At 39.6% G+C, this 12,853-nt stretch overlaps 1 protein-coding gene across 5 annotated transcripts in view; it reads right to left on the bottom strand.

Annotated features, from left to right (window-relative positions):
• Positions 1 to 3,615: 3,615 nt before the first annotated feature.
• Positions 3,616 to 12,853, bottom strand: part of thrap3b (thyroid hormone receptor associated protein 3b) — a 39,009-nt gene continuing 29,771 nt past the window's right edge. For 4 of the 5 annotated variants that reach the window (XM_036576842.1, XM_036576840.1, XM_036576841.1 and 1 more), the window contains 7 exons: positions 11,759 to 11,934; positions 11,454 to 11,565; positions 11,245 to 11,320; positions 9,833 to 9,993; positions 7,662 to 7,959; positions 6,770 to 6,916; positions 4,534 to 4,993 (listed from right to left, as the gene is read on the bottom strand). In XM_036576842.1, the coding sequence (XP_036432735.1) occupies positions 4,751 to 4,993; positions 6,770 to 6,916; positions 7,662 to 7,959; positions 9,833 to 9,993; positions 11,245 to 11,320; positions 11,454 to 11,565; positions 11,759 to 11,934 (1,213 nt within the window). In that variant the 3' untranslated portion in view covers positions 4,534 to 4,750. Of the gene's footprint in view, positions 4,994 to 6,769; positions 6,917 to 7,661; positions 7,960 to 9,832; positions 9,994 to 11,244; positions 11,321 to 11,453; positions 11,566 to 11,758; positions 11,935 to 12,853 lie in introns of all 5 variants that reach the window. The other variant, XM_036576843.1, reaches the window with a different exon arrangement.

Genomic DNA, 12,853 nt, shown 5'->3' with positions numbered 1-12,853 from the left:
TTTGTACTAAAGCAGTCTGAAGCAGCGAGTCCTCTGGTTAACTGCTTAGAGATCTCCAAATTTGGCACTTGGAGCCGATCTCAAAATGACTGTTCTCCAATCCCACATCAAGCAAGAAGCAATTTCCAGAGGAAAAACAAACCTCCTTCACCGTCCGACACCCTTCATTTCTCAGGCCTTCGCTTCCTGTGGCTGCTTTTCCACGTCTGCACTCTCCCTCTCCACCCAGGGGATAGAAAAGGGATTTAAAATGTCTTCACAAAGAAAAAGTATTTCCTCTAATGCCTCTCCAATGCACTGCCTCCTTGCTAAGTCCAGTAAATTTACTTCTTACCAGTTGAAGTCATTTTTTTTAGGTTGAACTGATGAGAAATTCTTCACAGTGTGTTGGGAGGTGTCTGTCCCAAACCCTAACACACCTAAATTTACTCTTGTGGAAATAATACTTATTTTTTCCTCCAAGGTTCCCAGACCTTTTCCCAGAGTTCTTTAAAGCTGAAAGTTTTTGATTTTTCATGAGTTTGATTAAAATATATATATATATATATATATATATATATATATATATATATATATATATATATATGTATATATATAAGCAGCTTAGAAAATGTGTGTGTGTGTTTTCATGTCACTAGCGTAACACAATTGTATTCTGTAGGCGGACCCTTATTTTAGCCACGCCTCTGCATTTTAGAGCAGGCTGCATCCCTGTCCCTCACGGCCACATGATGAACAGTTAGACCCCATTGTTTTGAAGCTATTGTGTCCCGAAGTCTGAAAATCAGTGTGTAACATTAAGAATCGTCACTAACAAAACACATTTTCTGGAATTAAGTCAACCTTTTGTGTTTTAATAAATATATTATGATTTTATGTGCTTACAGCTGTTTAAAGCTGTGTTTGCTAGTCATGCACTGGCTAGTGTTTTTGAGTTCTGTTCAAAATGAGCTAAAATTGTCACTACCGAAATGTTACCAAATGTAGTGTTTCGGTAGTGACAATTTTAGCCCATTCTGAGTGTTATGATTGTGTTGGTGGTGAGGTTTCCTCTGTACCCCAAAATGTCACTTTATCCTCTGAATTATAGGGTTGCAAAGGATTTAAAATGCAAATAACACTACACACATGCTGCAAGCAAGATAACGCTCCTGCACACTGTAACAGAGTCATATGGAAGAAAGACTAATACTGTACTTTAACACTGTTACATACCAACACTAGCTACTCAGACTGTAGCCTGAAACTGCCAAAGACACTTAACTATGTAGCAGACCTTGCAGGGGTATTTCGCTGGTGTTGCCAGTCTTATGATGTTAATTCAGTGTGCAGCCATGTTAGCTTGCATTTAGCTATATACATATTTGAATTCGTATAATAATGTATAACAGAACATATCAGGTTTGGAACATATTAGAGTGGCCCAATCCAGAGTGCTTTAGCAGTGTTTTTCAAGAATGCCGTTCATTTTTGCCCACAGAAAAAAACAGCTTAGACCATGAATGCAGACCATTTTTGTTAACTGAAACGCTTGAACAGAAAACGCCAGCATGTTTCAGATCTGACACTTACAGTCAAACTGCCTGTTGGCTTCTTCTGTGAGTTTTGAGTCAATGGGTCTTATATTCCTTTCTAAGACACAGAGTGTCATAGTCAATCAGCCAAGACTTGCTTGGTGTCTGAAGTTCCCTTCTTTGGTTCTGCCCTGGAGGAGAGTACCTATGTTCCCAAGGTTCTGTTTCCAGGATCATATCTTCCTAGGGCCGTATGTTCAGCTTTTTATGTGATACATCATATCTGAAAATGATACATTGAGGCTGCCTACACTCTACACTATACAGAAACATGTACCCTCAGAGAACCCTCTGCATGATTAAAGGGTTCTTTGCATCATGAAGGTGTTCTTCAGATTGATGGAGAATGTGCTGTAGATGGTTCTATATGCAACCTTTTTGAAAAGGGTTCTTCTATTGTCATGATGTCAAGCCTGTAGCAATAGAAGAACCCTTTTTGTTGCTATACAGAACCATGTACAACACGACACATTCTCTATCAATCTGAGGACTATTTTTTAAAAAAGACGGTTCTTCAAGGGTTCCTTAGTAAAGAAAATGCTTCTATATAGAAGCATGTAAAGTAAAGAAAATGGCTCTATGTAGAACCATGAACCTAAAAAAAACATTTGCATGCTTAAATGGTTCTTTGCGTGATGAAATGGTTCTTCAGATTGATGGAGAATATGCTGTAGATGGTTCGACATGGAACCTTTCTGAAAAGTTTCGTCTGTTGTTGCCTCTAGCAACAGAACCATCCTGTTTGGTGGTATATAGAACCATATGCAACACATTCTCTAACAATCTGAGGAAGGCTGCTACAGGCTTGACATCAACCCTTTTCAAAAAGGTTCCATATAGAACCATCTACAGCATGTTCTCCCATCAATCTGAAAAAAAAAAAAAATCACCATGGAAAGATCCCTTTAAGCATGCAAATGGTTCTTTGAGGGTTCATTGTTCTACGTAGAACTACTTTCTGTACTAAAGAACCCTTGAAGAACCATCTTTAAGAGCATACTCATCAAAGGGACAATGAAGACATTTTAGATTGATTTCTTACTATAATAGGCTGTGTTACCAAGCCTTACTAATGTGGAAATACTACCTTTAATCTCCTGTTTGCTGTATTAATAATAATGCCATCAACACTCACTGTGATGCTGTGAATTCTCTGATAAACTGCTGACTTTCAGTAACTGTATCATTCAATTATACCTCCCTGTAATTGCCAGCAGCTGACAGTGTGAGAAGAAAAGGCCTTTGGAGAGGCCCAGCATTTGTTCAGCTGTCACATTTCAGTGCGTAACTGCAGATGCTATCAATCTCTGTTAAGTACAGCGATTAAACTTGACCCGTTCCCATGACATCCAGTGCCTAACAGTTCCCAGCTGCAGGCCGGCAGCCTTCGGCCTCCAGCGGAACTCCGCTATGGCTTATTCCACAGCCAGATCGCTGATAAACAAACACGTCTCTTTAAATAAACGGAGGAAAGGGTTTTATTGAAACAAAGAATGAAAGCACTGCCAGAACTGTATAAATGTAACAAAACTGCCTTACGGTCACGGAATTACAAAATCAAAAAGGGGGAAGACCAGTACACAGTGTACAAAGCAGCAACGACAAGATCTTTCAAACACAACTCCATCTCTTCCAGGTTGTGTGCTGTATTATAAGGACTCTAGGACTGTTCATTATTACGAGAAGTGGCTGTAGGGAACCGCTCGGTGCTGAGGGTGGCTAGGCTGAACATCTATAGAAGCTAAAATGCCCCGAACGTTTTTTAAAACAACTACAGTAAACAATTCTAATTTGCATCTATTTGTTTACCTGTTTCCTTTGCATACAAAGGCCACAATAAGTTAACCTGTTAACTCTCCACAATCTACATCCCTTGTTTTCACCCACTGAACTACACTTTAAAATTTAAATCAAAATTGTGACAGAGGCACAAAATTACAATTATTTTTTGTTGAAGCAACCAGATAATCACAAAAAAAAAAGCATTTAGTTGCACTCAGGGTCTTGAATGTTTATATTACATAAGAATTCATAACATTAAAAAAAAAATCTATCAGCAGTTATAGTTGTCTTATTCATGTCTCACAAAGCAGAACAGTAAACATGTTAAAAGGAAAAATAAGCTAAATGATTTTGGGTACGACTGAAGATCACATGAGAAACACAGCTTTATTATGCTCTAGATAAACCATTAATTACGCCCTGTACACGGCGGATCTGGTACACAGTGGATTAGTCCACAGAGAAAAGGTGCTACAGGCTGTAGTCTAGACGGCAAACAGAGAGAGAGGAAATAAAAGCCTGACTTTTACATTACACACCTGCACCTCTAATCCAAAGGTCCAAAACCTCAATAGAGAGAGAGAGAGAGAGAGAGAGAGAGAGAGAGAGAGAGAGAGAGAGAGAGAGAGAAAAGGAAAAGACAAGAAAGAGAGAAAGAAAATGACACATTGGGAGGTCAAAAAAAGGAGAGAGAAGTGAAAGAAAGAGAGAGGGAGAGAAGTGAAAGAAAGAGAGAGGGAGAGAAGTGAAAGAAAGATACTGGGTGAAAGAAGGAAAAGAAAAAGCGAAAGAGGGAAAGAAAATGACACATTCGGAGGTCAAAAAAAGAAAAGTGAAAGAGCGAGAAAGAGAAAGAGAGAGAAGCACAAAGAGCATGAGAAAGAACCACAGAGGGTGAGAGAAAAACAGCGAGAGGAAGAGAAAGAGAGAGAGGGCGCGAGAGGGGGGCGCGAGAGAGCAAGAAAGTGAGAGAGACCTAACTGCAGTTCCCAGCTCTAAGGCACAAGTGCATTTCTACATTGCACTTTGTAAAATGGAAAGCAAAGACAGCGGAGATGAAACAAATAATTTTTCCATTTAATTAAAAAACAAACAAATTAACTTTAGTTAATAAATGAAATCACTACACTGACAAAAAAAAAAAAAGGTTTTGTTCTAAATGTGATTGTTTACTGTCTTCAAATTGAAATTAAAACTCACAGTGGTTCAACATGTTCAGAGTGAAAACAAACATATGGTGGCTCAACAGAAAAAACAACAGTATTGTACAATCCAGTTCACGGAGACGCCGGTGTTTCTGATGGCTTACGACTGCAGTTTTAACCCCCCAAAAAAACAACAACAGAAACGCAAAGAGGTCAGAGGAAAAGAGATGGAGGAGAAGGTGGTGCGGTTTAGGGTTTGGACGTTTCACTCTCAGCTGGTTTATCCTCGTCTTTGTGGCCGTGATCGGTGCCGTCGTCGGGCAGTTCGCCCTCCTCGGTGGCCCCCTGGAACATGTCGTGGGTCCACTTGGGGCTGCTGCCGCTGCTGCCTCTGCGCACGGTGAAGGAACCCCTAGTGCGTGGATAGAGGCCACGCCCCCGACCGCGTCCGTCTGTCCACTTCATCTCTCCTTCCCTGTCACGGTCATCATGCTGCAGGGAACAAGGAGGAAAAGGAGAGAGTGACTGAGCAGTAAGTCCAGAGACAATCTCCATCGGTTTTCTTTAAAGTAGATCAGTACGGCTGCAGTGGGCACACAATACACATGGACAAAGTATGTCCTGTGATAACATTTCAATGTCCACAATGATTGATTTGACCAACAGTCTCCTCTTTTGACATGAACTGGGCAGTTCTAGAAGTATCCTTGCCAATCACAAGGATGGTTGCGGCTGCCTCGCACAGTCACAGCTTTGAGTCGGAAAAACTTACAGAAAGAAATCCAACAACCAAGCGAAAGCTAACCTAGCACGCACAACACATCTATCAAGCTACCCATAGTTTGTCAATTAGTCCGTCATTATGTTCACCCGACCATGCTGGCATCCCCTGGAGCCACCACTATCAGTGGTAAAGATGTCACCATGTGAAAGCCAGATAATGCTTTTTAGTAAACAGACACAGCACGCACAGTCTACAACACAACCAGTGTATCGTGGCTGTCCAAAGAAAAACAAGCATCTCCAAAACAGTAACTTTACAGGAGAAGGCCAAAACACTCTCACCTTTCAATGTAAGTTAATGTAACGAGAAGTCATTTTAGAGCATTTCTATTGGTCTATTCATCATGAAATTTTCACACAATTTAAAGGACTGCTAGTGTGTTGAAATGATGTAAATAAAATAATAAAAACAGACAAAAATGGAGATACATGGCTTTTTTTTTGGACTGCAATGATACGTGGTTCCCATTCCACCAATCTCTCCTCATTATGCTTGCGCTGTTGTATTTAGTTCAGGAGGGTTGAACAGAGGGCTATAAATCATGCACACTCAGAATATTAGGCCACGCCCAGACGGCTCTGATGGTTCTGATCACTTCTCTATTCTCTAGATGCACTCAAGACACACTGGTGTCTGAAGTTTGCTTTTTTTAGTTTTGCGAAGCTTATACCATATATCATACAGGGTGATTCAGAAAGATTCATCCGATTTCAAAGCACCATGTTTTTACAACTTGTGAGGTGCCTAGGAGCCAATCACATACCAATTGAAAGAGGGTGTCAGAGTTTCTGACTATCAGTGGAAGATGGCTCCCTTCAGTCTGAGAGGAGATGGAGACCCCTGAGCAGAAAGCGTTCTGCGTTCTCCACCTCAATAAAAGTGAATCCGTCAGAACCGTCAGAAGCAGCGCGATTTTCATCAGCAGTGAACCTCCAACAGCTCAGAGCATTCGTCGGTGGTTCCACAACACTGGATGATCTCCGAAATCGCACTGAAAGAGCCGTGAGTGCAGTGACACCTGACAATGCTCAATCGAGTATGGGATGAGTTTGACTACGGCGTTGATGTTGTCCGTAAAGCTGGGGGAGGCTCGTACTGAGCACTTGTAGAATTACATAAACTGTATGAAATCACAGTAGCAAGTCTATCAGCTTACTTCATTTTAGAACTTTATCTTACGACAACGTTCATTACTTGTTATCTACATTAGCATTTTAGCTGCAGCACAAAACTAAAGAAGCAAACTTCAGACAAAAAACATGTCTAGGCTGATTAACGGGAAACTGTAAACTTGATTTGTGGTTGAATTATTGCTTTAGGCATTAGCTAACAAATGGGTGGATTTCAGGAGATTGAACTAGCCTTAACGTGTCTAGAAACCCAGTCCAAAATGTCAAACTGATGCATCTTAAGACACAGTAAGCAGTCATTTCCATCGGTGGACTACCAGGCAACACTTCCGCTGATAGAAATCTGATGGTTACCTGGAAGTACTTCCTGCTTTTAGGAGTATACTCAGGGTCCCACTCCTCATCCTGCGGTCGTATAGGTCCACCCATATTGGCAGGGTTTCCATTGTTATTGTTGCCAGGGTAATTTCCCCTGTTCCAACCTCTGCCTCTCATTCTAGGCTAAAAATCACAATGTCCCATTATTGCAACGTAATGCACAGCAACAATGTTTTTAGCAACTGTTTAACACCAATTACAGAAACACCAGTCATAGAATACAGTAGGGCCAACGAATTATCATTCGAGACACTATCATCTAAGATTGGGTTCTTCTACTCCAGTCCTGGTCAGTACAGACTTTAGTATCATGTCCTGGATGTTTCGGAAAGTTATTAAAAGGGGAGTTTCATTGGATTTTCCAACATTTCTGTGTAATTAAAAGGTTAAGAGGTAAATAAAGTCATTCAGGGTGCTTTCAAGCAAAATGCTCTGCTCTAGAGAAACATACAGAGTCAAAATTGTTCACAATGGTGGCGATAGGAACCAGACGTCCACCTCTAAAAGAAAGTTATTACATCAGTTATTAAAGCATTTATTACATCAGACAACAAATACATTTCTACTGAACTGAACCAAAAGAAATTAAATTATATTCCAATTATATAATATATATAACTAGAATAACAGTGTTCTGTTAAAGAGTGTTCTGTTAAAGAGATATCACCCCCAAATTAACTGTTGAATGAAAATGAATTCAAACCAGCACTGACCAGTTAGCATGATCTCACTTCCTGGCAGCTGCTAGTTTTTGTTCATTATTAACACCAACAGCAATAACCACTCATTCATTATTAACAATAACAATTCTAGACAGAACTGGGCTCAAAAGATCAAAGATTAACCACACTAAGACCACTGGACTTACAAATCCCCGGTCGTATCCCCCACGTCCTCTGTCGTATCCTGCCCTGTCGTATCCTCCGCGATCATAACCCCCTCTTCCTCGCTCATAGCCCCGCTCCATGTGGCCCCCCTCGTAGTCCCGGGGCCCACGGTCTATGAGGCCCGGGTACTCTCGGGGTCCTAGACGGGACTTATCAAAGCCCCCCTTCTCCACATGCTCAACCTCTTCACCATGGTACTCCCTAGGACGGTACGGATGTGGAGAAGGAGACGAGGAGGAGGAGGAAGAAGGAGATCGCTCACGCTTCTTCTTGCTTTTCCTTAAAATGATGAAGAGTGACAAGACTGTCAGCAGGCAATGAAGGACAAGGGATGGAACAAATAACCCTAAATGCTATTATTTAACTGCGATCCAACTATGATAACATTTGCCGTGTTATAAACTACTGCTCAAAAGCTTGGAATGACTTACTTTTATCATTTTATAAACAACAATATCATATAGTTTGGATGTAAATGTTTTACTGATAATTTCAAGGATATACTGTAAAAATACTATATACTATAAGTACAGTCATATGTAAAGGTTCACATCCTCTTCAGGGAACTTAAATATGGCATTTTTCTGCAAAAGTTAGTGTACAATTTATATTTATTTGTTGAGTTTAACATATTGGGGTAAAACATATATAAATCATGCCATAACTTCTCACAGGCAACATTGTGTTTTATTTGTCCCCGAAAATGTTAAATTCAGCAAATAAACAGTAATTGTGCATTAAAGTGTGTTCTCTGTAGAGGATGTGTCCAGATGTTCTGTTAATTTTCTAAATGAAACTAGGGGTGCACAAACTTTTGCACACAACTGTATCAGTTTATACAGTTAAATTTATGTATTAATATTTATCAAATTATCTACCTCAAGATTTGTTCACCATCCTTCAAACAGAAGATATTTTGGATCTTAATTTTCAAAGTTCAGAATGTTATACAGATTTTCTATATTATAGAATCATCTATATTAATTCATTCTGGACACATTTCTAACTTCTTTAAGCTTCCCATTAATTATATGAATGCTATGAGGTTATACAGGACTGGCCCACAGAACTCAGTACAATAATTTGTACAATGTAGATTTAAATATCAAAACTACACGCCAAACATTTTGTTCAAGCTTTCGAAATGAGAAGAATAAAAAGTATTGAAGGATAAACAATAAATCGTAATTATTTGTTTATTTATCCTACAATTTTTGGCAGAAAGATTTGATCCCCTCTTAAAACACAACGCGCTCTGTATCCATTCATTCTTGATCTTACAAAGCTTTCTCTGTCTTTTTTTTTATTATACACATATACGATGTATCTCTGTTCATCACTCTGAAATGTATTCGAAACCTGTGAAGTTGAACAGTTTTTGCAACAAAATATGTTTCCAATGATAAAAAACACTGATTCCAATCTTTTGAAAAGGGATTACAAACTTTTGAACAACAGTACAAATAGTAGCAACTGAAATGGTAAAGAAAAACCTGACAGTGACCCAAGAGCATCACAATGACAGTGATTTTAACCGTAAAGTGGAAATGTTGAAAAGCCACAATGAGCCTGTGACTTGATACAAACATCAAGGTGACCAGCAATCAGCTATTATGTACTTTAGATTATGGGATTCTCTCATTCAACTTGTCTTATGTAGGATTAAGGCCCAATCCCATTTCTTATTTTTACCCCTACCCCTTGTTTTTGAATATCACCTTGCCCCTTGGAATATGAATGCGCAATGGGCTAAGGGCTAAGTGGCAGGGTGAGGGGTGAAATGGGATTGGGCCTAATTTTGTATTTATTAACAAAACTGTCAATTTTTCAGTTACTGTATGATCATGTATTGTTTGTTAATGACCGGTGATTTCATGAAATCATGTAGTGATTTAAACCATCATGGGTTTATGTAGGTCTACAGAAATCTGCTGATTTTAATTTCAATTTTTGCCTTGATGCATTTTCCTTTTTAATTACTGACATGGCTTAACAAATACAAAAGCATTTAGACATATGGCCTGCGCACAACTTTATACTTAAGTGAGTTCACCCCTTCACCTATTGTGGTGTTTCTTCATTTGTCTGCAAATCTATTTGCACCCTCAGACTCTGAACAGTGCTGTCTGACTCAACACCCTGTAGGACTTACTTGGACTTCTTGTGTTTGGAGGGTTTGTCAGGAGACAGTTCGTGGCTGGGGGTGCGTGACCCGGCTGAGCCTTTCCCCCCCTCACGTTTGGGGTATTTTTTACGTCGCTCAATATCCAAACGCAGGTCCATTGAGTCTCCTTCATATTTTTTACCATAGTCCTGTGGAGACACAGCAATGCGATTCAGAATTCATGTACATAAACGTGATATTTACACACTGAGCACAAACATCAAACAGTGAAGTATGAAACCCTGATAAACAATCACGGACTGGGGTCAAGGCTGAATGAAAGCCCAGCCCAACACTGTAAATACGAAGACTGGTTTTCCAGACAAAGATTAAGTCTAAAACTAGACCAGTTTCTCAATGGAATATGTCCACTGACAGAAGAATTAAGCCTAAAACAACTGGTCATAATCTGTGTTTTTACAGGCCTACAGATACAAAATAAAGTCTTAACTTGCTCTCAGATGAAACTCATAGGCATGGATTGAACATAGTCTTGGAATAAATTACATCAAAAGTGTTTCACCTTTAAAAACTGCATTTAGTCTAGGCTTAAACTGTGTCCACAAAACCATTCCATGAGGTTTAAACTGTAAGTGAAGCAAAAATACAGAAGTACAAAACAGTGACGAGGAAGCTGTGAACCACCTTTTAACCAAATTCCAGTTGCAGTGCTCCATCTACTGGTAATTCAGAATAAAGTTTAAACCTACTAATTCAGACAAGACAATGGAGACCTTCCCTTGTGCAAAGTACAGTTCCAACCCTAAACCGACAGCCTAATACAGCTGCTTCTGATTTTCAGATTGAAGATGTAAATTAGCTAGACTGCATTTGTTTTCTCACACTTGACTTGGAACTGAGTAAAAGAACAACTAACAGTGTTTCCATACAGAACTTCACCTGTTTATAATATATTGTGAAAGTGTAGGACAGTGTAGGTCACCCTCTGAAAATGTGTAAAGTAAAACCAAATTTAAATAAAAAAAGAAAAAAAAAGTGAGACTACACGACAGAAAACTAGACAGATCTCATGGGAAAGCAGCATGCTCCATGCTTTCCCCATGGTGATTAGTATAGAGCCTCACTTGTTCAAAATGCATTTTCAAGGAGAAATACTTACTATGGCATTTGCTTAGAGGTCCACTGAAAGGCTTGGACAACAGCATCAATAGTCACTTCCATTCTGATTAGCCTTTTGTTTGGGTCATGTATTTACCCACCGATTAATCATATCACAAAAGCTGGAGGGGGAGGGCGTAATGCTCAGTAATACAAAACGGACTTTCGTTCTTGTGTATTAGAATTATGTACCTCCTTTAAACGGGGGGGAAAAAAAGCACATTGCTGTTTCAGCTGGCACACATTTTGGGCTGCAATTTTGGATTTGAAAACGCTGTCACCTTGTACTCGCTCTCTTCCATTTCCTCAAACTGACGAAAGTGTTTCTTAAAAGCACTTGGAGACACATCAATTCTCCTAGAAAGACAGAAATGAGAAAACACATTAATAAATCTCTGAAGAATTTGACAACCTTTATGCCTTTATTTGTACAACAATTAACAGACTACTTAATCTTTTTAACAACAGCTGACATGTAGGCCGTGTTTACCTGTGGATCTCAGGACTCTTTTTTTGCCTCATCATTTCCATCTGTGCCGCTTTTCTTTGGTACATGCCGAATCGCTCATTCAGAGTCATCCCAGACGAGCGAAAGTGTTGAGCTACAAACAGCGAGGAAAAAAAAATCCTTATCATGTCAAGTCAAGATGGATAAATAAAAGTAAGCCCAATTCACCATGAATACGCACATGAAAACGGACAGGCGCACACCCTGAGAGCATCAAGACAGCCAGGGACTGAGCAATGGGATAACCAAGAGAGCAATATTTAATGAAGATTAAAAGCTTAAGTTACCTTTGATGTGATGAACGATGGTGACTATGTGTTGAGCAAACAGTTCTGAGGGGCTGCGGCGGAGCTGAGCAGCCTGAATGTGCTGGAAAATGGATCGGAACTCCTCGTGCTCTTTCTTAACGGGGTGCACTAGATCCTGAGACAAACGTCTCTCTTTGGCTAACGCACCAGACGAGCTAGGAAGAAGAAGCAAAACACTTGGCTATATTAGTGATTCCAGGCAACGCTGTACAAGCTGTAGACCTCTGAGGAGATGCTGCCATCATTTTTGCAGTCAGCATCATGGCCGGATAAGGAACTCCCAGTCTAAACCGCTTTTCTCCAAGGGAAAAATAAAGTAGTACAGCAGCAGCCTTATTTTCTTGCAACATCAGTGTTAGCTTGTAGCAAAAGGTTTTGCCTGTGTACATTTCACTCTCGAATGTAATTAGAATTTCTAAATGAGGTTGATAATAAAGGCAAAATACAAAGATTACGACATGCAGGCTTACGCCGCTGCACACTGAACTGACATCATAAGACTGGCAACCTCAGCAAAATACCCCAAACAAACCAGCAAGCTCTGTGATAGCTAAAGTAGTAGTAGGCTACAGTTTGAGCAGCTGAAGTTTAATTGTACCCTTACTTTATGCAACATCATTTCAAAGTGTAGGAAAACTTGTAAGAAAGTGTGTTAGCTTGATTGTAGCATGCATGTACCATTTTTCTACTGCACCTACAAAACATATATAATTCAGAGGAACCACTGATGCATGTAGGATAAAATCCATCAGGTTTGGAACATTTTTGTTCACCACGAAGAACAGCAGCAGTGATTTCTGAAAAGGTCATTCATTTTTCCCCATAAAGAAAAGCAGCTTAGTTCCTGATAGACCTCTCAAGTCAAGCGTCTTTCTGCAGTTGCTCATATTAGGAACTTTTGGGTTTAAGTTGAATTTTTGTGTAAGAAAAATGCTAAAATTTTAAAAAATCGCCACTGTCGAATCCCGTAGTGAACGCATGCCGTAAAGCTGACGTTAAATCCTCTGAATTACGAGGTTATGTAGCAATCAAAATACAAAAAGCATACATATTACATGCAAGCTAACACTGTCG

Source organism: Colossoma macropomum, unplaced genomic scaffold, assembly GCF_904425465.1.
Source record: "Colossoma macropomum unplaced genomic scaffold, Colossoma_macropomum, whole genome shotgun sequence".
Lineage (NCBI taxonomy): Eukaryota > Metazoa > Chordata > Actinopteri > Characiformes > Serrasalmidae > Colossoma > Colossoma macropomum.
Note: the sequence above shows the minus strand (reverse complement) of the source record. Positions and strands in the feature narration are given on the sequence as shown.